The following is a 24317-nucleotide window of genomic DNA, read 5'->3' as shown; positions in this document are numbered from 1 at the left end:
GAGGGTTTATTATAATAGTAATATATTTGATAATAAACCTATAAATGAAAGTTCATATATAATATTTGATAGCGATTATGTGTTAGGGAGTCCATGGCAGGGGGGCATATACTTTTCTTTTCCCACGTGAGTCCATGTCAGTCGTGCTCTTTAACCAATCAGATGTGACCTCGCCATTTCAACCAATCATAACCCGCTAGGAGCCTAAATCCTGTTTACTTGAAATACATTTACATTTAGGTATTTGGCAGACGCTCTTATCCAGAGCGACTTACATTTTTTTCTCTCATTACACAATTGAGCAGTTGAGGGTTAAGGACCTTGCTCAAGGGCCCAACTGAGAAATAAACCTGCTTCTGAGCAGGTTCAAGCTTACGGATATGTTGCCATGACAACAAATGCGAGAAGCGCATCGAAGAACGAAACAATCCAAGATCAGGACACATCCACAACAATCGAATCCAGCTAACTGAATTAGCGACGTACGAAGAACAGACCCCTGAACCAGTGAAGAATTCTTTAGAGGAATAACAGACCTGAGGATCTCACAGCATGTGTGTGTGTTTTCCATCTCTGAGACAGCATCAGGTGTCCGTTACTCTAAACTCATGGATGTGAAGTGTTACTCTACCTGGCCACACCTCCTCAACTGGACCAATCAGCACTCACCTGAAACCCATTTAAAGCACAACACTGGAGAAGCACCGTATACTTACTCATAATCTCCCTCTCTCTCACACACACACACACACACACACAGGATATTAATTCGCCCTGTAACAGAGAGGCGTCGCTACAGAACCCGAAGAGCGGAGTGGAGCCAGACCTGCTGCAAAACAAAACACATCTTCAAACACTGAATCTGTGTCATGTGATCAGATCTGACTCCACCCACTGGACCTTGGGTCACACTCAGTTGAAATGAAAACTCAGCGCTATAAGAAAAAAAAAAAAAAAAAAAAAAAAAAAATCACACAACGCAGGTTTTAAGGGTTTTTTGGTCTATTTTATATGTTTTTTTTTTATTCATTAAGGAAAAGGAAATTTACTACAAATTACAAATGACACTAAGAGCCAATCACAGCAGCCTACAAAGCAGAGCGCAAGAATATTCACTGGTATCATACACAGGCATTCAAGTATCTTACACTTGGGTTTTGTTTTTTGATTGTTTTTCCTCTTCATTTTCACGAGTCCATGAGCATACAGGTGATGAACTTTTAACATTTAAACACCTTACACTGCGGTTTTATTTTAAACATCTATGGCTTTATGCAATAACGCTGTTAATAACCAGATCACTATTTATTATCTCTTAACACAAGTTTCACCCTCAGTGTTAAAATAAACAGAACAATAATGAAAGTGTTTGAAATTAAAACTCTTTCTGACCTTTGTTCCTCCTCATTCACCAAATAACTCCTTTATAACAGGAAGGAAATATCAAGTCGCTCAAAAACAACTTGTTAGCCAATTAACTCTGTAATTAAGTGTTTAATATGCAAATGTGAGATGAGCTGCAGTTATTCCCTCTCTGTATTTATTCAGATAATCTTCCTACCTTCCTCATGTGGCACTGAAACTTAAGCGTAGCTACGATACAGCAAAATTAAAACCTGTTAAAAAAAAATAATTGGGACAATAAAACTAAAAATATTGTACACATATAAGGCGAATATATAATCTTTAATCAATCAGAGAATACGGGGCATGTCCCAAACTCATGAGGCCACACCCCTCAGTCCATCCTTTAGGATAATCTTTTAGGATTAATAGGATGGGCGTGGTTAGGGAGGAGTCATCCCTCTGTGAGAGGAACAAAGAGCAACGCTCAGTTCATTTCTCCGCCCATCCATCAGACAAAAAAAAAAAGGGGGTGGGGCTTCTCAGGTGAGTTGATATCTGAAAATGTATTCAAAGTTTTTTCTTCTTCCTTGTGTGTGTGTGTGTGTGTGTGTGTGTATATATTAAAGTCATTGAGCACCTGCAGCATGATCAGACGTTCCCACGTGTTCCCCTCCTCTTGTTCAAGTAATTATGATGACGTACAGACGCTGGGCGTGAACACAGACACAAACACGCAGCCAGAGGGCGCTAATGGTCCAGGACAGAGCACACGGAAGACACGGCGACAAGGGGAAGCAAACGCCTACAGCACAGTCAGAGGAGGGTGTGTGTGTGTGTGTGTGTGTATATAGAGGGCGATGGTTGGGGGCGGGGTTAGGGTCTCTGGCACACAATTACCAGAAAACCTCAGTAAAATAAGGCAACTGTGGAAAAAGTGATGAAAGGTTCTGAGGTTCCGGCTCTCAGTCTTCGTCTCTCTGCGTTTAACAGCAAACCGAATTCCAAAACAGGAAGTCCAAACCCAAAACAACAACAACTCATCATCCACCTCTCAGGCAATCATACAGGCTCAGGCTGAAAATGTCAAAGGTCACGCTGAGTGAAATGTTCAAATAAAAATAAAAAATAAACGATGAGAGTAAAAGTGAAGCCAGACGAGAAGCCTCTCTCGTGTGAAAATGTCTAAATAAACAGCGGAGGTCTGGCGGGAAGCGCTCAGGTCGTCCTCCGCGCAGCGCTCGGGCCATGAGATGCGTACGAGAGAGAGAGAGGCTGGACCCCAGAGGATTATGGGTAATGAGTGAGTGGCGTGAGGATGGTGATGTACGGGTCCCTTGGTTGGATCACTGGCCAGAGTCAGCAGCGGCGGGGGCGGGGCCAGGCTTCGGCTCCGGGGCGTGGTCAGTGGTGTGGCCGTGGCGAGCGGAGGACTGAGACGGGTGACGGCGACGCCCATCCCCGCTGGAGGAGTGACGTCTACGACCTTCATCCATTGGGGGCTGAAGGACAAACCACAGAAAAGACAGGAATAAACAACATACATGGATTTAACAGACAGACGCGCGCACAGACAGACAGACAGACAGACAGACAGACAGACTTACGTCCACTCTGAAGTCCTCCAGGCGTCTAAAACTGCGCAAGTACTCCTGCAGTTTGGAGTTGATCTCAAGATTCTTGGCTTTAGAGTATTTGAGAAAAGCCCAGAACTTCTCCAGACCGTACAGCTGACCTGCACACGCACGCACACACACACGCACACACACACTTACTGAAAAAGCACTAGAGCTTGTTTGATCTCTGACACTGCGATGTAGAGTGAGTGAGAGTTATTGGTGGGTGCAAGGGGATGTAGGTGTGTATGTGTGTGTGTGTGCGTATGTGTATGTGTGTGTGTATGTGTGTGTGTATGTGTGTGTGAGTTTGTTCCCTACCTGCTTCGTAATCTTTGATGGTTTCCTCCTGGAAGTCTTTGAAAATGTCAGGTCTGAATTTTCTTTCCAGACCGTAACTGAAATACCGGAACAGACACTCCAATCCGTACCTACACACACACACACACACACACACACACACACACACACACACAATTAGTCAAAAGACAGATTACAGTGGGGCAATAAAGTATTTATTCAGCCCCCAATTGTGCAAGTTCTCCCACTTAAAGATGAGAAAGGTCTGTAAAACTGACCAGGTAAGACGCGCGAGGTAAAAGGCTCTGCCCTACAAAAGCTGCAGGTCCGGACAAAATCAACCCAAGCAATCCTGTGCTCCTCAACTGTGTGGGGTCCTACGGCACCTCTTTAGCCTGAGTCTGTCTCTACAGAAAGTCCCTGTCTTGTGAAAAACATCCTGCATTGTTCTTCTCCCCAAGATACCACGACCTTCTGCTTAGAACGACTACAGGCCCGTCGCTCTAACATCACATTTTACAAAGGTGTTTGAGAGACTTATCCTGGATACACTTCGTCCCCAGGTGAAGTCCTCTCTTGTCCCTCTTCAGTTTGCCTATCAGACATTCCTGGGAGTAGATGACATTATACACCTGCTTAACCGAACCTACTCCCACTACGACAAACTTGAGACCAATGTGAGGATTATGTTCTTTGACTTCTCCAGTGCCTTCAACGCCATACGACCGGCGGTACTGGGGGAGAAACTAAGGATCATACAAATTGACGCTCCCCTGGTCGCCCGCATCATGGACTACCTGACCTGCCGTCCCCAGTATGTCCGATTACAAACTTTGTCCGACACAGTGATATGCGGCACTGGTGCTCCTCAGGGGACTGTTCCGTGTCCATTTCTATTTTCCTCTATACATCTGACTTTAAATATAATTCGTCGTCGTTTTCTATGCTGTGGTCTGTTGGGGCTGCAACATGAAAGCAGCAGACCGAAACAGACTGGACAAGGTCATGGGCTTAGAACTGGACTCTTGACGTCGTGGCATGGAGGAGGATTCTGTCCAAAATACACACAACATTGAACAATCCTTCTAACCCGCTGCACAGTGTTCTCTCCAAACAGAGGAGCACTTTTAGCCAGAGACTGATCATGATCAGGTGTTCTACAGAGCGCCACAGGAAATCTTTTCTCCCAATGGCCATTAAACTATATAGCTCATCTCTGTAACGTTTTCACTACGGGATAGGGACTGTCAGTAGTTACTGTTCAATAATACTTTATCTTTTTGCCCCCACGGGATGAGAACTTGCGTGGAGCACCAGTTTGAAGGAGATCATCAGTGGTCTTGAATGTCTTCCATTTTTTAACAATTGCTCCCACAGTTGATTTCTTCACACCAAGCTGCTTACCGATTGCAGATTCAGTCCTCCCAGCCTGGTGCAGGTGTACAATTTTGTTTCTGGTGTCCTTTGACAGCTCTTTGGTCTTGGCCGTAGTGGAGTTTGGAGTGTGACTGTTTGAGGTGGTGGACAGGTGTCTTTTATACTGATAACAGATGTCATTAATACAGGTAGCGAGTGGAGGACAGAGGAGTCTCTTAGAGAAGAAGTTACGGGTCTGTGAGAGACAGAAATCTTTCTTGTTTGTAGGTGAACAAATACTTATTTTACTAAAGAATTTACCAATTAATTCATTAAAAATCCTACAATGGATTTTTAATCCAGTGAATTAGATTTTTAATCAATTGAATTTAAATTTGATTTGACAATGTGATTTTCTGGATTTTCTTATTTTGTCTCTCTAGTTGAGGTATAACTATGATGAAAATTACAAACCTATGGCTCCATCCATACACTTTAAAAGAAGCAGCGAAGATCCGAATTTGTATTTTATGCAAAATATATTTTAAAGAAACTTCAGTTCCATTGACGTTCATCAGTTTACTGTAATCACTTAAAAAGAGTAAATTGATTCTGGATCAAAAGCGGTCCGGATTGATCAAATGGATCGACAAAAGACAAGATCAATTAAAGGCAAAAATCTATGAAATCTCTCAGCTCTAATGCGACTTGAGACCATACCAGTCTTCACGTTACACACATTTCTAGACATGAAGCCGCGCATGAGTCTCTAGTGGAAGCAGAGTGTGTACCTGTAACCTTAATTTAGGAGTGGTGTAAGTGGGCGGAGTGTGTACCTGTAACCTTAATTTAGGAGTGGTGTGAGTGGGCGGAGTGTGTACCTGTAACCCTCCTTGGCGTCCTCGACTCCCAGCTGTCTGAACTCCTCGTACATTTTCCTGTTAAAGTGATCACGCAGGAAGAACGACCAGAAACGGAAGAGTGTGTTCATCTCCTGAGACTGACCGATCCCCAGCCGCTTACGCTCTGAGGGGGGGGGGGGAGAGAGAAATTAAAGACTTTCACCCTAATCATCAGAAAGTTATTAAACACACTGCAGATATCAGACTCACTAAACAAATCTGATCCTTTTGCTCAGAGTGTTCTGTATCTGACATTATTCTGAACAGATCATCCTCCTAACCTGACCCACATATCACATGATGTCTTCAGACTTGCTTTAAGAAGGGGGGGGGGTATTGGGTGTGTTATTGGTTTATCTCTTTAGATCATTTTAAACTTTCAGATTCCCCGCTGTGATGTCACGGAGCAGCTTTACAAAGTCAAAAGAAAATTATAGAAATATGAATGTGTGTATCAGATGATCAGATCGTCCGTGATCAACGAGCCGAGGGTGACGGTGCTGAGGGAAAAACTCTAAGATGTCAATATGAAGAAACCCTAAAGAGGAACCAGACTCAACGGGGAACCCATCCTCATCTAAGTGATAACAGATCGCAGGGATTGATCTGCACTCATACTGTGTGTTAGGAGGCTGGAAGTTCAGTATAATTTAAGTTTAAAGGTGGTAATATGGAGTCCAGGTCATTATTAATGAGGTGTAACGCCACGTTTTTAAGTCGTTGTACAAAACACGCTGCTGTTACATCATCATCATCACATAAAACTAAATGTTTTGCTGCTTTATTTTATGAGCTTCTCACAGTGCTGCAGTAATCCAAGCTGCCACAAGGAGGTGCTGTGTTTTTCTAAATCAAAAAGCTTTTAAGTTAAATCAAGCATTTTGTTTCTTTTTAAAGGTTCACTTGCAGAACCTGAGCTTTACTGATGCCTTCGCTCAGGTGAGCTGCAGCAGTGCTACAGATACCTCGCTCTGACTCCTCTAAACTCCTCCCTCTCTTTCATCCTCCATCTTTACAAGTGGAGTCGGAAGTGACAAGTGGTCTCGGATTTGAACGATCAGGCCGAGGGTCATGCTGCAATGCGAATGGGTCACATGTAGGAGGAGCCCTAATCAGACTTAAATAAATCAGATGTCATGTGATGCTGGCATAAAGACCACATCAGAATTAAAGCAATAAAGGTGTGTGTGTGTGTGTGTGTGTGTGTATATACCATTGAGGCAGCGCCGTCTGTACTTGTGGTAGACGTGCTGTGTGAAGCCGTTCTCCTTCAGCAGCTCGTGTGATGGATGCTGGAATTTAGGAAGAGACTGAGGGGTGCAGCCGATGTTCCCAAGAGCCGCTGTGCCTTCAGACGGACTCGCATTAGAGCTGTGCACACACACACACACACACACACACGGACTGTTAAATACAGAGAGTGCTGATAGTGTTACTGTACTGTGTGTGCACGCGTGTGTGTGTTAACCACCTGACAGATGCAGTTCGTGATCGATGTTCTCGCGAGTCCATCACCCAACCGACGTGACACTCCATCGGGGGATTCGAGCTGTGACGTGTCTTCCTTTTTCGCGGCGTCTGAAACACGCACACGTTATTGTTTGTGTTTCATGTATTCAATTCAATTTTATTTATATAGCGCTTTTAACAAATAGTCATTGTCTCAAAGCAGCTTCACAAAAATGAAAAGAAATTTTTTTTTTAATTATGGAAGAAAAACATGTACACAGAAAAACTTTTGTTGGATGACGTCACAGTTATCTAATAAACAAGATTGACATAAAATCTGAGCCATCACTTATCAGTGCTGTGTGTGTGTATGTGTGTGTGTGTGTGTGTGTGCGCGCACCTTGGCATCCACTGGCCGACCGTCTTTGATGACGGGGTAAAAGCGAGGTGTGTGTGTACTGTGCTTGCAGCGGGGTGTGCGCGGTGTGTGAGGTGTGTGTGGCGCTCTGTATCCGGGCGAGTCGGGCACGGCGGTGGGGAGAGAGCGCGCCATCACGGAACGCTCCGGAGCACCAAACAGCTTATTCGCCAGGTCATCTGTGGGAACTACAAAACACACACAGCTTAGCAAAATCTCACGCACACGCGCACGCGCACACGCACGCACGCGCACGCACGCACACACGCACGCACACGCACACACACGCACACACACGCACACACACGCACACACACGCACACACACGCACACACACGCACACACACGCACAAAACCTAACTTTAGCAAAAAGTTTTGAGATCGTGACTCACTGTGCTGTGGGCGAGGCGGGCAGGGCGGCACTTCCTGGTTGGGGTCGATGGGAGGTTCAGGGGTCAAACAGTCAAACTGCTCACGGCTGATCAGGTGAACCTTCTTGAAGTTCTCCACCTCTTGCTGCGTGCGCGCGCACACACACACACACACACACACACACACACAATAAAGTAACTGTACATTTTTCTTTGGTTACTCCAAATCAGTACACGCAGAAGTGTGTGTGTGTGTGTCTGAACATCACATTTAATATTTATAATGGGTAAAATCTCACTCTGGAGATGTGCGTGTCCATTTCTCCCTCCATCCCTTAAACAAACCCAGCGACAGAACTCCACCCCCACAGAGGAAGGGGAGGCATTTGTAATGCACACACACACACACACACACACACACACAAAACAAAAGTCCTGCCACATCCAGAACAGCAGCATCACTAAAGGCCTAAAGAGCACACAGTACATGCGCGCGCACACACACCTCTTCTGTTGTGCATGCGTGTCTAGAGGCTGTTCCAGCACTCACAGTACAACACACACCCTTAACACCCCCTGAGGTGCTTTAACCTGGGATTCTGTGTGGTTCTGGATGAGACCGTACAGTACCGTCACACTGTTCTCTACATAAGAGTTCAGAAGGAGAACCTCCACGTCACTGAGACACTGAGGGACAGCTCTACAGCCTGCTTTTATCATCATGATGAAGACGATGAAGATGATGATTACCTTGATGGTGGCGTACTCCGGCTCATACGAGTCGTCCCACAGGTCCTGCTCGTAGTAGAACAGGCCGTCGTTGATGACCTTGACGAGCTCGTTAGTGAGTTTGGAGCGGGACACGTGGTTGCCGGTCCGGTCGCCCCCGGGGTGTTTGCGCAGATACGGCGGGGTCTGAGTCACAATCAGGATCTTGTTGACATCGTGGTCGTCGATCTCACCGTCTGACTCGTCGTCCGTCCACTCGGTGAAGGTGTTCCTCCGCCCGTCCATCGCCTCCATCTCCTCGTCAAACAGGAAGTCCAGCTCCTCGGGCTCGTCCTGATCCCCTGCAGTAAGGCCACTGCGAGGGTCCTCCGGCTTCTGACACACACCACACACAAGGAGAGGAAGAGCAAAAATCAGCATGTACAGCAGGGGGAGCTATAGGATAGATGATATGGTAGTGTGTATGCCAAGTCACAGACCTGCACTGAAGAGTGTATCAGTAAAAATGTCCCGCGTTTAAATTAACTGCTGTTTAATACAGTAAAGAATAGGGTTGGGTACCGAAAACCGTTGCCAATTCGGTACCTATATAACCGGTATGTACCGGACCGAAACAGAACGCAAAGTTCGGTGCCACTTAACTGCCTGAACTCTCGATTGAAATACTTGTTCTCTGGGGCGATGATGACACAGTTGTAATAAGCATCAGATTCATCAACACACATGATCGCTGGTAAAATTTAAATACTGCATTCGTGGAGTGTAAGAAATGATCGGGAAATTTTTTTTTTTCCTTAATCAGAAAAATCTTGAGAACTTCTGAAAGCTTTTATAATACAAATCCTAAACATTGTTGCAGTAATGTTACTGTCCATTTTATTTTTTGTAGATGAAAAGTTTATTAGATAAAAAAATTAAAAGCACAAATAATTAGGAAATGAGACCATCCGAGATGCGCGTGAATGCAGCAACTAACGTTACACTCGCTCTGACGGCAGCAGGCGGTCCACTGCTATCTTAGTTTGCTAAATTAAACAACTTTCATTAAAATGCCTGAAACTAAACGGTCGAAAGTGTGACTATTTTACAAGAAAGGATCCCGACACCGCGACGTGCAGGGAATGTTTTATAGCAGTTGTGTGTAAAGGGAGAAACACTCTGAATAATCAATCAAATCTAATGAAACAGTTGAGGGCAGACGGAATAAAGTTAAAAGCAGAGGGGGGGCACCGTGATTGACAGCTTGTGGACAACAGCTGGCACTATCTGTGTGGACGACCGCAGCCTGTCATACCAACCGTAGCAAAAAGGAGTCGATTATGATGACGACAGCAGCCTTTCCGCAGGTTAGTCGTAGGCTAATGTAATGTTAATTGCAAAATGCAAATCTTGCAGTCATGCTAAACAATTTGTAAAATACTAATGTAACATGGATTCTGTTTCTACATCTGTTTGTACAACAGTACTTGTATATTCATAGATACTTTCAAAATATTGTTCAATTTTAAGCATAAATTTTTTGTTCACTAAAAAGGTTCTCTTGAGTCATCCACCAACATTTTGTGGCTTTTGTAACGTATCGGTTCAGGCACCGTTTTGGCACCGGTACTGTTTTAAAAGTATCGATTTGGCACCGGTATCGAATAAACCCAAACAATACCCAACCCCAGTAAAAACACTGAGCACCGTCTAACCGTGGACTTTTACAGAGTAAAAAAAACAGTGTGTGTGTGTGCGTGTGTACTTTTGGTCTTGCGGGCGAGGGGCGTGGCCGTTTCTTCACTTCGATCCAGCACTCAGAGTCGAGGTCCGGGAGACTCGCTGATAAACCCTTCGGCATCGTCTTCAGATTACACACTTCTTCCTGCTTCTGATCTGCTGCAGAATGCACACGAGGAGAACCTGCACACACACACACACACACACACACACACCTGTAGACTCAGCTTGTTGCTTGGGCACATGTCTCATATCTGTGAGAGGAGCGTGTGTGTGTGTGTGTGTGTGTGTGTGTGTGTGTGAGCGAGTGTGTGTGTGTGTGAGCGAGTGTGCGTGTGTGTGTGTGTGTGTGTGTGTGTGTGTGTGAGCGTGTGAGCGAGTGTGTGTATGTGTCATACCTGTGAGAGGTGTGTCGCCTGTGGTGCGGGGGATAAACTCAGGACAGTGGATGAGCTGGGAGAAGTCAGTGTGTGTGTGTTCAGAAAGTGTGAATCCAGGAAGAGGCCATTTCTCTGGATCTTCTTTACATCTAATCTTCATATCAATTATCTCCACCTCCTTACTGTCCTTTAGAGCCTGAAATCACACAAACACTAATTATATAATTTATAATTCATTCCCATTCACCGTGCCAGATGAGGTACAGAGTCGCGCTCCAGTACCTGACTGAGATAAAAAGCATATCTGCTCTACAGATCCACAAAAAACATTGTGTGTGTGTGTGTGTGTGTGTGTGTGTGTGTGTATGAGAGTGTGTGAGAGTGTGATGAACCTTAATGTGGTGATTCCTGCTCTCCAGTGTCAGTGTACAGAGAAGGAACATTAATAACGGTCATGACCGACTGTAACGACAGTCATTTAAGACAGACTTTAAAAAACCCAAACTATCTCTTAAAAGAATGTTCTACTTTAACAGTGTTACTGTGTTATAGACACATTTATAAATGCTGACTTCAGTAAAAGAAAAAAAAAAACAGGAATAAGATTAGTATTAAACTCTGCATTCTGGTCAGTCTTGCAATTATGTGGACATCAGTGGTGTTACCTCAGTGATGAGGCTGATGTCAGTGGTGATGAGGCTGATGTCAGTGATGTTACCTCACCGATGAGGCTGATGTCAGTGGTGTTACCTCAGTGATGAGGCTGTCAGTGGGGATGAGGTTGATGTCAGTGGTGTTACCTCAGTGATGAGGCTGATGTCAGTGGTGAGCGCTTGAACACGATGGAAGCTAGCAATCAGGGCTACAGGTAGGAAGCCACCTTCATCCATCTTCCTCCTGAGAAAAAAGTCTCGCTCCAGATTCCCCACACTGAAGTAGTACTCACTGTACACACACACAAACTACTGTAAGAGTGGTCCGTCAGTAACTGCACTAAAACACACAGTTTATGTCTGTATTATACACAACTATTACATATCAGTAAAAACGCCTTAATGTAACACCACGTCATCGTACATTTTACTGCATCATAACATCAAAGGATAGGTAGTGTAGAGTACTATATCTGTGTGTGTGTGTGTGTGTGTGTGTGTGTACTCACATCTGTCTCTTGATGTATTCTTTCAGCAGGTCCTGGTCCACAGTGTACAGCTCGGCGCTGCTCATGTTGTCGTAATAATAGGTCACTGACTGTGTGTATTTCGGGTCGTACACGCCGTCCTTCCCCTCGTACTTGAAGCCATACTGATAGTCATAGTGACCTATACACACACACAGTATTTATATTACAGCCTCAACTCACACCTTCTGTGTTCAACACCATTTACAGAACAAACGAGGTGTGTATGCGTGCGTGATAAAATAATCAGTCAGGCACAGACCTCGTCCTCCTCGTCCTCCTCGTCCTCTTCCTCCTCGACCCCGCCCTCTCCCGCGTCCCCTGAACCCACCCCTGAATGGCGCTCCCTCGCTCTTCACACTCGACACCTCATCATGATCCTCTCTGAACTGTTCACGCTCGTATTTCCCACTGTGCCAGTCTATACACACACACACACACACACACACACACACGTATTTCAGTGTTTGTCACCTTCACATTAGAACGTTTTACACAGATATTTAACATTAAACTGCTACATGTGATCACGACACCTCTGAGGTCGTTCCTGTTGTTTTGGTGCATTCTGGGAGTTTCTCCCTGGCGTGCGTTGTTCCTGGAGGCCGAGCGCTCGCGTGGTCCCTTGGACTTCACCTCGATCATCAGAGGAACCCACTTATGCTTATTTCCTGCTTAGAAACAAGGTTTTAGCAGACTTTAAATACATTTAATTAAAAAAAAAAAAACATTACAGAAAAAGTCCAGGGGGTGGAGCTGGATCTGATCCAACTCCCATCACCCTCACCCTGATGAGCGAATACGAATTCCTCCGGGTTACAAATAAGCCGATCCTCTATATGACTCAAATACTCTACATTTACTCGGATCAGTTGAGTCCTAAGCTATCTTGTTGCTAACCACAACACAGAACAACTGAGTGGTTTAATTTTCAGTTAGTATTTATCCAAATAGTTGTTCGCTAGTAACTGTAGGAACAAGTATCTGACCGAGGGGTTAAGAAAACCTCCAGCACAATCAGAGACTCAAAATCGCGAGTACTGCTTCATTTGAGCCGCAGGAGTCAGCGGGTCCAGAGCAAACGATTCGGGACTCGTAGAGTGAAATAGCCGGATCTGAAGGAGAGTTTTTGAGATTCATGTGTGCGAGGATTTGGATTCTGAGGATTTGTTGAGAGCCCAGATGGCACGGTGGTGTAGTGCTCAGCACTGTCGCCTTGCACCTTCAGGGTCTGGATTTGATTCCCATCTCTGTGTGCATGAAGTTAATATGTTCTCCCCGCAGTGTGAGAGTGCGTGTGTTTGCATCCCGTGTGATGGATTGGCACCCTGTTCAGGATGTCCGCCACCTCGTGCCCCAACTCTGATAGGCTTTGCCCCACCCATTCCACCCGCAATCCTGCATAAAGGATTAAGCCGTATAGACGATGAGAGAGTGAGTTGAGCGCTCCTCGTCGAGGCCCATGGTCAAAGCAGGCAGAATTTATCACAATCACACAACGAACTGCAGGTGTTTTATTTTTACTAAATTTGGTGATTGGGTAAGGTGCTCTATAATCTGCTTTTATTAACACCAAACATATTTGTTACATGTTCGTGTGATGTAGAGGTCTATTATCTAACTGTTATCTCCTCTCTTCTGCTCTCTCTCCTGCTTTTTTCGTCCCTCTCTCAAATCAAATTCAAATTTTATTTGTCACATACACAGTCATACACATTACGATATGCAGTGAAATGCTTAGGCAACTGCTCATGACCTAAAATAGAAGACTCCCCCTCTTTCTCCTTCTCTCTCTCTGTCGAGCTACACAGGTCGTTCCTGAGCTGCCAGTGATCCAGACTCCCTCTGCCCTCCGGACCTGTCTGACCCATCCTGGTGCCCCGCTTCTGGTTCGAGATCTCGTCATATGGATGCCCCGTGTGTCTCTTTGGGATGCGTCTCGTGTCTGGGGATGATTCTCTCTATCTAGAAGACAGTTCTGTCCTCGACTGGTGTTGGCAACTGTTTCTCTGAGGACTTGACTATTTAATAGTTCAGGACTGGAACTTTATACAAGTCTACCTAAGTTTTCAATAACTAACTGGACTCCATATTAACCAACTGTTATACTGAACTGCCTGCCAACTAACGCACAGTATGAGTGAAGATCAATTCCTGCTCTCTGTTTCACCCAGATGAGGATGGGTTCCCTGTTGAGTCTGGTTCCTCTCAAGGTTTCTTCCTATTACCATCTCAGGGAGTTTTTCCTTGCCACTGTCGCCCTCGGCTTGTTCACCAGGGACGATCTGATCATTTTGATTCATACACATTCAAATTCCATACAAACTTAAATAATTCTTTTGATTGTTTAAACCTGCTTTGAGACCGTACTACACTAATAAAAACTGAAGCTTGAACCCTAGGTTTACAATTAATTTATTAAAAAAAAATCACAAATAAAAGCCAGATAGCCTGTCCATTTTAACACAAAAATAAACAATTCACATACTTCTGATATTTTTATACAGTTTTGTTTAGGATAGATGATATGGTAAAAAGGTTTTGCACATATGTTAAAAAATGAGGAGGGAATGCGAGGAAGAAAAAGAACAACAAGAGGAAGCAGCAGGGTTTTTATTTAATGGGTAGTTCCTGACATGTCCTGCAGGTGGCAGAGAAGCTCGAGAACTTCGTCTTATTAGAGAGACGTGGCCCTGAACTTATCTACACACACCATGAACATGTCAGGAGCAACCACTGATACCGCTACCAATCCCACCCTCTCAACACACACCTTTCTTTCTGTGAGCGCTGTTCTTGTGCGAGTCGTCTTCTCCATTCTTCTCCTCTCCTGAATCATCTGATTTGGTCTTCTGGTTCTCTTTGGTCTCCTCACTCTCCCGCTTTTCCTTATACTCCTTTTTTACTGAAGCCTTCTTAACCCCCTGAACACACACGTACGTCATTTTAAAATGTGTGTGTGTGTGTGTGTGTGTGAGTAAAGCACGACACTGCAAAAATAAACAACAGTGTGAGAGGTTCACACCTGGTGCGCGTCACTTCCTGTTGGGACTCACCTGCACTTCCTTGGTGGCGATCTCTCCAGGTGTCGGCCAGTTGGTTGCATCTCCAAAATCTCCAACCTTACACACACACACACACACATTAAACCATGTTCACATTTCACCACACAGTCGCGCGTGCGTGTGTGCGTGTGTGTGTGTTACCTTTCCTCCTCTCCTGGGTCGAGGGTTTCCTGCTCTCACCACTTTTGCCGGTCCAGTTGGCTCTAAAAACACATACAATAAATATTTAAATATTAACACACGTGACAGACTATACGTGACCTTGCTGTGACCTTGACCCTGTCTGCAATCAATTACAAACTCTTTTCAGTTTGTCTGCCAGTGACGACAATCATCCCGACTATATATCCCGACCTAATTGCACCTCCACCTGAGTGACACAAAAATAAAACGACAAAAATAGAAGCTGTGTGTAAGACTAACACAAACACACTTCTCTCTGGAGTTAACACAGGTGTCCCTCAGGGCTCAGTACTCTCCCCAGTGCTGTCTCACTACTTATTAACGAAGGGTTAGAAACGTCTGTTTACGCTGTAGACTGCACCACTGCAGGTTCACGCACGCCGACGACCTCACTCAGATTAGGCCTGCACAGTCATGTGGGTCTACACTAGGGAGCGCACCGGCAGTCTGCGAAAACCGTGATGCATGCAAACACCAGTGGGTTTTTAGCTCTAACATTCCTCCATGTGAAAAGAAAATATTCGCATATTGAGGAACACTTTTCATAAAGACCAATAAACCAATTTAAGCAAGACGTCACTTGTTTGGAATAGCCGATGGTTTCCACAGATCAGTAGCTGTGCGTGTTAGCTGACCGTAACGAAGGGTGACTGCAGTGCGTGCTAGCAGCCTAGACAGAATGACGATGTACCAAAGAACATAGGTCAAACTTTTTAATCATTAGGCCTCCGAGTGCCACAGTGGTAAAGCGCTCGCCCTATCATCCGCAGATCGCTGGTTCGAACCCCGGGTGATGCTGTTTTCCTCTCGCAGCCGGAGGCACAGAGAGAGCTGATTGGCCGAGCTCTCTCAGGGGGAAGGGATGAGAGGTACCTGCGTTCCCACATTAATCACGGCTCTACAGCCAATCAGGGGCGTCTGTAGGCTTGCGTACTCAGAAGGAGCGGCTAGCGATTTCCTCCGAGTGTGTTACTCCGCCCCTAACGGTGCGTGAGCAAGCAGTTCGAAAAGATGCGGTCGGCTCGCGTCACGTGGTTCGGAGGAAACACGGGATAGCTTTCGCCCTCCCGACTGAGTAGTGGTAGTAGCCTTAATGTGGGAGCCTCCTAGTAATGGAGAGGAATTGGCCACGACTAGATTGGGAAGAAAATCGGGGAAAAAGAATTGGACAGGACTAAATAAAAAATAAAAAATAAACAAAAAACTGCAATAGCAGCACGGAGGTCAGAGCGTGTCCCCTCCTGTCCAAGTTAATCTGGCATGCTAGCTTAGCATCTCTCTTCGGCATGTATTGGTAACTGAACGTAGCAGTGCGCATCTGTGACAAAAATGTTTAGAAATGTTCAAAATGAACATGTTTCATTTAATAAACAAAAACATTGTTAAAGAAGTTCCTGGGAGACCATCATTTCAGACATGAAGCAGGCGGCCCGATCGTGGCTCCGGTGTCCTGAGTAAACGTACTCCAACATCATGTATTCTTCCTTTAAATGTAAAAACGTTTGTTGCAACTTCAGTAACACCACTGTGATAATGAGGTTTTTTAATTATTTTTGAAAATTAGTGATTGTGAGTTGTTGCCGTGGTAACGAAGGAGCTAAGGAATAGAGTGGAGTCGATTTACTGCTCTATAAAAGTTTTTCCCATCAATACTTATTATTTTCGATATTTTCTTGACACTAAAGACTAAATTGAACGAGTAGTTTACTTCACAGGGGAGCGTTGCAGAACTCAGACATACATTAACTGTTTAAACAGAGGAACATATGCCATATTTAATTCATTTCCCCCACTTACTTCTCCTACAGAATAATTAGTACTGCATAACACAAACACAGAGAGAGATCTGTGAACACCAGATCTGCCCAGCCCTTACACACACACAGATAAAGAGGCATGGGGCGGATGCTTTAACTGATCCCTCTCTCTCTCACACACACACACACACACACACCATTTAGTCTCTCAGAATGAGCTGTAAGTGTGTCTACAGTCAGGTATCAGCCCTTTTCACCAGTTGCATGATTTGTGTGTGTGTGTGTGTGGGGGGGGGGGGCATTTGTAACAGTGAGGTCCCAAGCACAACTGTAAACTGTTCAGTGATTTCACACGCCATGACCTTTCTGTAGAATTAAAAAAAAAAAAATCAAACACTAACTACAAACTACACACACATCACTGGACGTCCCAGGTGTTGTCCAGTGGTTAATGACACTAACTGTGTGTCTCAGCGTGGGTGAAAGTAGGTCTGTACGGTCCGCAGTACTGAGGAGAGAGCAGCTGCCTGATAAAACCTACATTCACAACCAGTCACAGAAGAACTTTCAGTAAAAACACATCGCTTCTGAAACGCCCGAGTCATTCTGTTCACGGCTAACACTTAGCTACAAAGCTAACTAGCTTTAACACAAGGCTGATCCTAAATCCCTCTCTAACCCCTGATCATGGGCACTACTTAGAGTGTGGAAATATAAAGTAAATCTTTATATAATCTTATATTCAGTACAACAGCACACACTCGAATGTGACACTGCATAAAACACACAGAACCAATGTTTTTTTTCATTATTAAATAATATGCATAACAACACATTTAAATTCAACTTTATTTCTGTAGCCCTTTTATTTAGAGTGATTGTTGCAAAACAGCTTCACAGAATCAAAAGAAAATGAAGGAATACGTATGTCCGAGTCAAAATGACCAGAAGGTCCCTGCTACAAGACCTGGACAGTGTACGCTGCAACGCACATGCAGTACTGCTGCTTCAGGTAGCACGTGTGTTTCACTTTGAGTTAACTGTGCACATACCACAGCAATGTACCAAGGATTACTACAAAGGGCGTTCAAGTCAAAGTGGGACTTTTGCTGAAATTTCTGGAGACTGAAGGAGCACAGTACGGTGATGAGACTTTCAGCCGCAGGAAAACATCTGAACACTGCAAAAGTTTTAAAGAAGGACATACGTCTGTGAACGGCGATCCTGGCCAAGGTGGCTCGGAGCACTCTGCAGTCATTTCTGTGAACATCGCAGAAAAGACGCATATGTGTGTGAACTGTACACACACTCATTTACCAACACCACTTGAGCAGTACAGGAACTCGGCTGGGAGTTATCGCCACGTCCTCCGTACAGTCCTGACCTCGCTACAAGACATTTATTTACCTATGTTGGGGCCCCTAAAGAAGTTCCTGGGAGGCTTGAGTTTTAGACGTGATGCTCCGGCGCACTGAGAAAACTGTGCATTAGTGTAGCAGGGAATCGTATAGAGGAATAAAGAAAGTTTTTCCTCTCAGCACTGTCTTCTGTTATTCTGTACAATCAGAAGTCCTGCTTTGACTTGAACACTCATTGTAATTTTTTTTCATTTAAGAACATAGTTTTATCCACTTTTGTTATGTAGTATTAAGTGTGTGTGAGACGAGAGTTCCTGTTGTCACTGAGGTTATAGCAGCTACATTTACATTTAGGTATTTGGCAGACGCTCTTATCCAGAGCAACTTACATTTATTTTTTTATCTCATTATACATCTAAGCAGTTGAGGGTTAAGGGCCGCGCTCAAGGGCCCAACAGTGGCAACTTGGTGGTTGTGGGGTTTGAACCTGGGATCTTCCGAACCGTAGTCCAATGCCTTAATCTCCGAGTTAACCCTGGCCCTAGGGTTAGCTACAAACACTCATTCTCACACCTCACCCTCTCTTCAGGTTAATAAGTGAAATAAACCACAGCGTTATGTGACTGAGAAATGGCAAAACAGTGTAAACTTCTGTCCTGAACCTGAATCTTACAGTCACAGCATCACCCCTGTTACACAGCGCTCACACTGGAGACTCATCACACTGACCGTACACACCTCATTACAGAAAAATTAACCATGTCAACAATTTTGTGAAGGGACTATTGTTACTATGGAAACGATTCCATATCAGAGCAAGCTCATTAATATAAACATGCACTGCAGTCAGAGCTGCTGTTATAGAGAATTAATCAAAATATTGTGATCGATCAACTGGTTAATCAGACGAGGGTCTGAATGTGTCTATTACAAAAGTTCTGGATTACTAAAGGACTTATAATTCATATCGGTGTGTGTGTGTGTGTGTGGGGGGGGGGGGGGGGGGGTTAACTGAGCAAAGCTCCGAGAAGGTTATACTAAAGAGTAAACACACACACTGTGTTAAAGTTGAAGTGTCATCATTCCTAAAAGAAAGGATTTACGCTCAGTCACATGGCTGATCCTCTCAGTACAGGGGCATGATGGGAAATCAGCCATAACTCAGCTATTTCTATTACACACACGTACTTACACAAATTCTTCACGTTAGAACTCACACACATACACACACTCCACGCTGTAAACGCGTTTGTGCTGAAGGATACAAGATCACAATGTGTCCGGATAAAGCTACATGCTAATCAGCTAGCATTAGATATATTGTTTGGAAGTGTTCATTTCGCCAAACTACTAAAATAACATCAAGTACACTGTGAAAGTATAAACACGGCAGAAAAACGTTCCTATTTCTGTGAAAGAAAAGCGACTTTGCTGGAATAATCCGGTCCTGAGATCAGACTAACGGGCAAACACGTGGAGTTCATCCGGGTACTTTCACACCGCTCACCGCCCGAGTAGCCTCAGGAATTCAACGAAATGTGACAAAAAAAATCCCGCTTTCGGGGCAAAAAACAACACTGACTGACTGGAACACACAATAAATAAATGTAATTTTAAACCCTGCGTGTGGATTAGCGCAGTTAGCATGTGTTAGCCTGAGCGTAGGCCTGGCCGCCATTGTTAGCGGAGCACGAGACAGGCCAGGCTGAGGGAGTTAGCGTCCATTAGCATCAGCTAGCTCACAGCGCTCTAACGGATCACCTCAGCTCACCTCAGAAAAGACACAAAAACACTGAAAATAAACAGATCTAACTCAGAATCTCACACTCATCTACAACAAGGCGGTCACGCGCGTGCCGTTACAATGCTCATTAAATCTACATTTACCTCAGAATTTTTCACAGACACACAGACACACAGAGTGCAGTTAACCACGGCCCTGTAGTTTAAATGAAAGCAGCATCATTGCTAGTCATCAGAACGCTAACATGTGGACAGTCAGCATGCTAACGTTAGCGCGCGTGTGTGTGTGTTTAGCCGTTAGCAGAGTTAGCCTGCTGCTAGCGGATCTGTGACAGCTGTTTGATACACACTCTCCCCTCAGCACTAAACAGCAGTGTGTGTAGTGTGTTTATCCCGAGCACAAAGCGAGGCGCTCGGCGAGGCTCACCGGCGGCCTGTCCGTTCACTGTCACCGCGTTCAGCTTCTTGGTCCAGGGGTTGACTTTGGGCGGAGGCGCTTCTCTGAACTCCTTCTTGTCCTGCGGGCTGCTCTCCTCCCCGGCCTGCTTGGAGCTGGGCTCCGGGCTGAGCTCTCCGTGCCCAGCGAGAGGCTGCGGGTCGTCCTCCTGCAGGCTCGGGCTCGGGGTGCCGGGGGTGGTGGCGGTGGTGGTGCTGGTGGTGTGCAGGAGAGTCTCCACCTGAGTGGCCATGTCTCCGTTCCTCCTTTCCCCCAATGTGAACGTGCTCTCCGACTTAAACCACAAAAATCCGTGTTGTGTGTGTGTCTCTTCCCTCAGTCCTGCTCCTCTCCGCTCCACTCGGCTTCGCTCTGAGCCGCCGAATGCCGAATTCTCATTAAAACATGTAAAATACCGTAAAAATAAGAAGAAATCCTGCAGCGAGTCTCTCGGCCTAATTCCTCCCTCAGCGATCAGCACCACGCGACAGCCGCCCGGGGCGCGCACGTAGCAACGACGGAGGAGACGTGAACGCGCCCGCAACGTTACGTACGCCAAGCCACGCTACGCACCGATGACGTCATCACGCTCTTGCTGTGGCCGTACGTGGCTTTTCTCCTTGTCCTGTTGCACCCTGTTCATCTTCACCTTCCCTCCAAAACAACTCAAATGTCCACTTAACATTCTTTACTGAGCTTCAGGATGAACTGGAGTCTCCTCGACATCAGCGCCTGAGCTCACTAACGCTCCTGTACAGTGTGTGAGGTCAGCGTGTGAGGTCAGCGTGTGAGGTCAGTGTGTGAGACAGGACGGTCTGTAATGATGTCAGTGACTTGTTGAGCTCACACTGACCTCACACACTCTACAGGAGCGTTAGTGAGCTCAGGCGCTGATGTCGAGGACAAGCTCAGGCCTCTGTGTGGGACGCTCGAGTTCTCACACTCCAACACACTCTTCACACACCGTGTGTTCATGGAGCTGGCTTTGTGGATCTCAAGGGTTCCATTAGTTCCTCTTAGTTCCAGTGAAGGGGGAACTGTAACGCTACAGGAAACACAGAGATGCTCTGTACTCTAACTGCGTGTTTCAGAAACACAGATGGGTGTGAGACTTAGGGGTGCACATACTTTTTATCATATCGTGATTTTACTTGCCTGGTCATGTTGTGTGTTTTCCTGAATTAATCGTACACTTTGTGTGAACATGATCGGACATGATCATAAACACTCGCAGTGACGTAGCGGTTAGCGCCGTGGCTGCGCACCGCTAGGGCCTGGGTTTGATTCACGCCTCAGGTCTGTGTGTGTGTGTGTGTCCTACGATGAACTGGCACCCTGTCCAGAGTGTACCCATGACCCTGAATAGGATAAGTGCTATAGTGCGTTTGTGTGTGTGTGTGTGTGTGTGTGTGTGTGTGTGTGTGTGTGTGTGTGTTTGATTTATCACTTTTAATAATAACTCATGTAACATTCCTATCCTGAATCCTGGGTGAGACATCACTTTCACTGCTTATTTTCACTGTTCAGGTGCTGCACCGCCCTGCCTTTCTCTTACTGTCCCTCTTTAACACACACACGCACACACACACACACACACACACACACACACACACACACACACACACACACACACACACACACACACACACACACTCAGCAGCTGGTCAGCAGAACACTCTCGACAGCTTTGAAATATAGAACTGCTCAGTAAGCGTGTGTGTGTGTGTGTGTGTGTTTGTGTGTGTGTGTGTGTGTGTGTGTGTGTTTCTGTAATTGTTTAAACCTCAGCACACACTCTCATCAGAGCGTTTATTACTAATCCTGTCTTTTTCTTTGTCTTTCGACTGTTCCCTTTCAGGGTTCGCCACAGCATAAATCATCCTGTACAGAATGTAAAAATACAGCAATAATATTGTGATAAAGTTTAATGCAATTAACATTTATTTATTTTTTTACCTGTAACTCCGCCTGTGTACTGATCATGACCAACCCTGACCCACCCACCCATCCTTTACCCCCACCATTACCTGCTAATAGAGTGTGTGTCATCAACTCGCTGTTGCTCAACACCCAAACAAACAAACACCCAAACAAACAGAATTTCAATTTTATACAGACATATAGATACATAAACAGATATTATAATAAATCAACTAATGTTAAGTAGGAGGAATAAAAATTATAATAATTATTATTATTATAATTTTTATTATTATAACTAAATAATGCACACACACACACACACACACACACACACACACGGGTGTCTTCACGCAATAGTCTGCGCGCCCTCTGGTGGAGATATTGAGTGAAGCAGCCCCTGCACTGCAGCTGTGTGGTTTTATATCCCCCCCCCCCCCCCCCCTCGACGTGTGTCGTGTCACAGGTGGTATTGAACACCTATAAAGCTTTGTAGAATCTGTTATTAAATCTATATCTGCTTAAATATTTTGTTGGAATTTTAATAAAAAAAAAATAAAAAATAAAAATATATATATATTTTTTTAATGATTCCTATTTAATTTTGTTTTCCTTGGACATGTAGTTACACAGTTACTGAGTAGTTACTTTGGGACACCCTGTATTATTATTATTATTATTATTATTATTATTATTATATGTACATGTATAGTGTCTTGGTATTAATAGTAATTATTATTTTATTACTAATATTATATATTTTTTGTTTTATTAAAGTCTGAAATATATTTTGATTAAGACCAATATCAGTATTACTCATAAGCTACACATAAAATACACTTTTTAAAAAAAGATAAACTGAATATTCTCCCTGCAAAATTTCTAACCGTATTATTGTTGTTTTTTACATTTATTGTATCAGTTCACATCACATGATGACCTTTGACCTTTGTGTGATATGCCCTGGCTAATGGTTGTTGGGACGTCGTGGAAAGACGCTAAGCGGGAGGAAACGTCTCGTAGTGTCTCTGTGAGAAATAATCAGGAGGAGCTTTAGCTGTAGGTTTGCAGAGAGGAGAACATGCAAACTTTAGACACACAGAGACGGGAATCGAACCCGGACCCTGGAGGTGCAAGGCAACAGTGCCACCGTGCTGCCATAACGTTATAAACTGTTTCTATTAATAATTTTAGCACACTGGCCGTGTTAGACAGCCAGCAAAACTATTCTGAAAATCTTTTAAAAGGTTTTTGTTTATCTGAATCACAGAGGTTGTGGTGTGTGTGTGTGTGTATGTGTGTATGTGTGTGTGTGTGTGTGTGTGTGTGTGTGTGTGCGTGCAGCCTCACTTTTCACGATCGAGACATACTTCTCAGACATGCAGTGCAGTTGTCGTCTCCTTCAGAGTCTAAAACGTGGAAAATATTCTGTATGTGGTCAGTTTCAACATCACTACTTAATTGGAAACAGAAGCCCCAGCTTGTTACGACATCCCGACCCCGTGAGAACAGAACACCATGTGCTAGCTGCTCACACTAACACATCAATAAAACACTGATTCAAACTGAGTAACGTTTAATAAACAGAGGTTACAGAAGTGCGCAAACCCAATGCTCAAGTAAAAATACGAGTACTTGCCTACAAATGTACTCCTCTACAAGCACAAGAACCACGTCATCTTCTTTCTACTCCAGCAGGAGTCCTACTGTAAGTACATAACTTCTATTTAACTGTGTATAATTATTTGTATGATTCAATCTTTTATACCTGAATCTTGTACTTTCATATCGTTTATATTGTACTTGTTCTTTTTTTTGTGTGATTTAATTAGAAAAAAAAACTACAGGAAGTACTACAATGTACTTCAAGTACAAAAGTACCGGTACTCCACACAGAAACTGATATTTCTGGGCAGCTTTTCATGAGAAACAGGATTTTTAAGATTTTACACATAGCTAAAGTCGATACTGTCAATAAAATGAATGTGAGATTCTAGGAGAGATTTGTTTTCTGTAGAACTCTAATTTTTTTTTTTTTTTTACCAGAAAAAATCCTTCAAAAAAAAATTATAAATGAATGTAGATTTAATT

General features: G+C 44.4%; 2 protein-coding genes across 5 annotated transcripts in view; one reads left to right on the top strand and one right to left on the bottom strand.

Annotated features, from left to right (window-relative positions):
• Positions 1–984: 984 nt before the first annotated feature.
• On the bottom strand, positions 985–20808 carry larp1 (La ribonucleoprotein 1, translational regulator). Of its 2 annotated transcripts, none has more exons than XM_053478497.1 (19): positions 20298–20808; positions 14971–15032; positions 14821–14886; positions 14538–14688; positions 12301–12438; positions 12027–12185; positions 11747–11906; positions 11385–11529; positions 10603–10780; positions 10230–10387; positions 8507–8860; positions 7778–7901; positions 7368–7573; positions 6990–7096; positions 6732–6889; positions 5498–5642; positions 3282–3391; positions 2952–3079; positions 985–2846 (listed from the first exon to the last, which is right to left on the bottom strand). In XM_053478497.1, exons 1-19 carry the CDS (start codon positions 20557–20559, stop codon positions 2691–2693), a joined length of 2967 nt encoding a protein of 988 aa, XP_053334472.1. In that variant the 5' UTR covers positions 20560–20808; the 3' UTR covers positions 985–2690. The 2 variants fall into 2 exon arrangements, with proteins under 2 accessions (XP_053334472.1, XP_053334473.1); XM_053478498.1 differs by having other exon boundaries at positions 12301–12435.
• Positions 20809–23794: 2986 nt separating this feature from the next.
• The window catches only part of zgc:56585 (uncharacterized protein LOC393297 homolog), a 16427-nt gene continuing 15904 nt past the window's right edge, over positions 23795–24317 (top strand). Inside the window, exon 1 of one of the 3 annotated variants that reach the window (XM_053478504.1) lies at positions 23795–23934. The gene's annotated coding sequence lies outside the window, so the exon portion shown is untranslated. The remainder of the gene's footprint in view (positions 23935–24317) is intronic. The other 2 variants (XM_053478505.1, XM_053478503.1) reach the window with 2 other exon arrangements.

Source organism: Clarias gariepinus, chromosome 19 (genome assembly GCF_024256425.1).
Source record: "Clarias gariepinus isolate MV-2021 ecotype Netherlands chromosome 19, CGAR_prim_01v2, whole genome shotgun sequence".
Lineage (NCBI taxonomy): Eukaryota > Metazoa > Chordata > Actinopteri > Siluriformes > Clariidae > Clarias > Clarias gariepinus.
The sequence above is the reverse complement of the archived record's forward strand: the minus strand, read 5'-3'. Positions and strand labels throughout refer to the sequence as shown.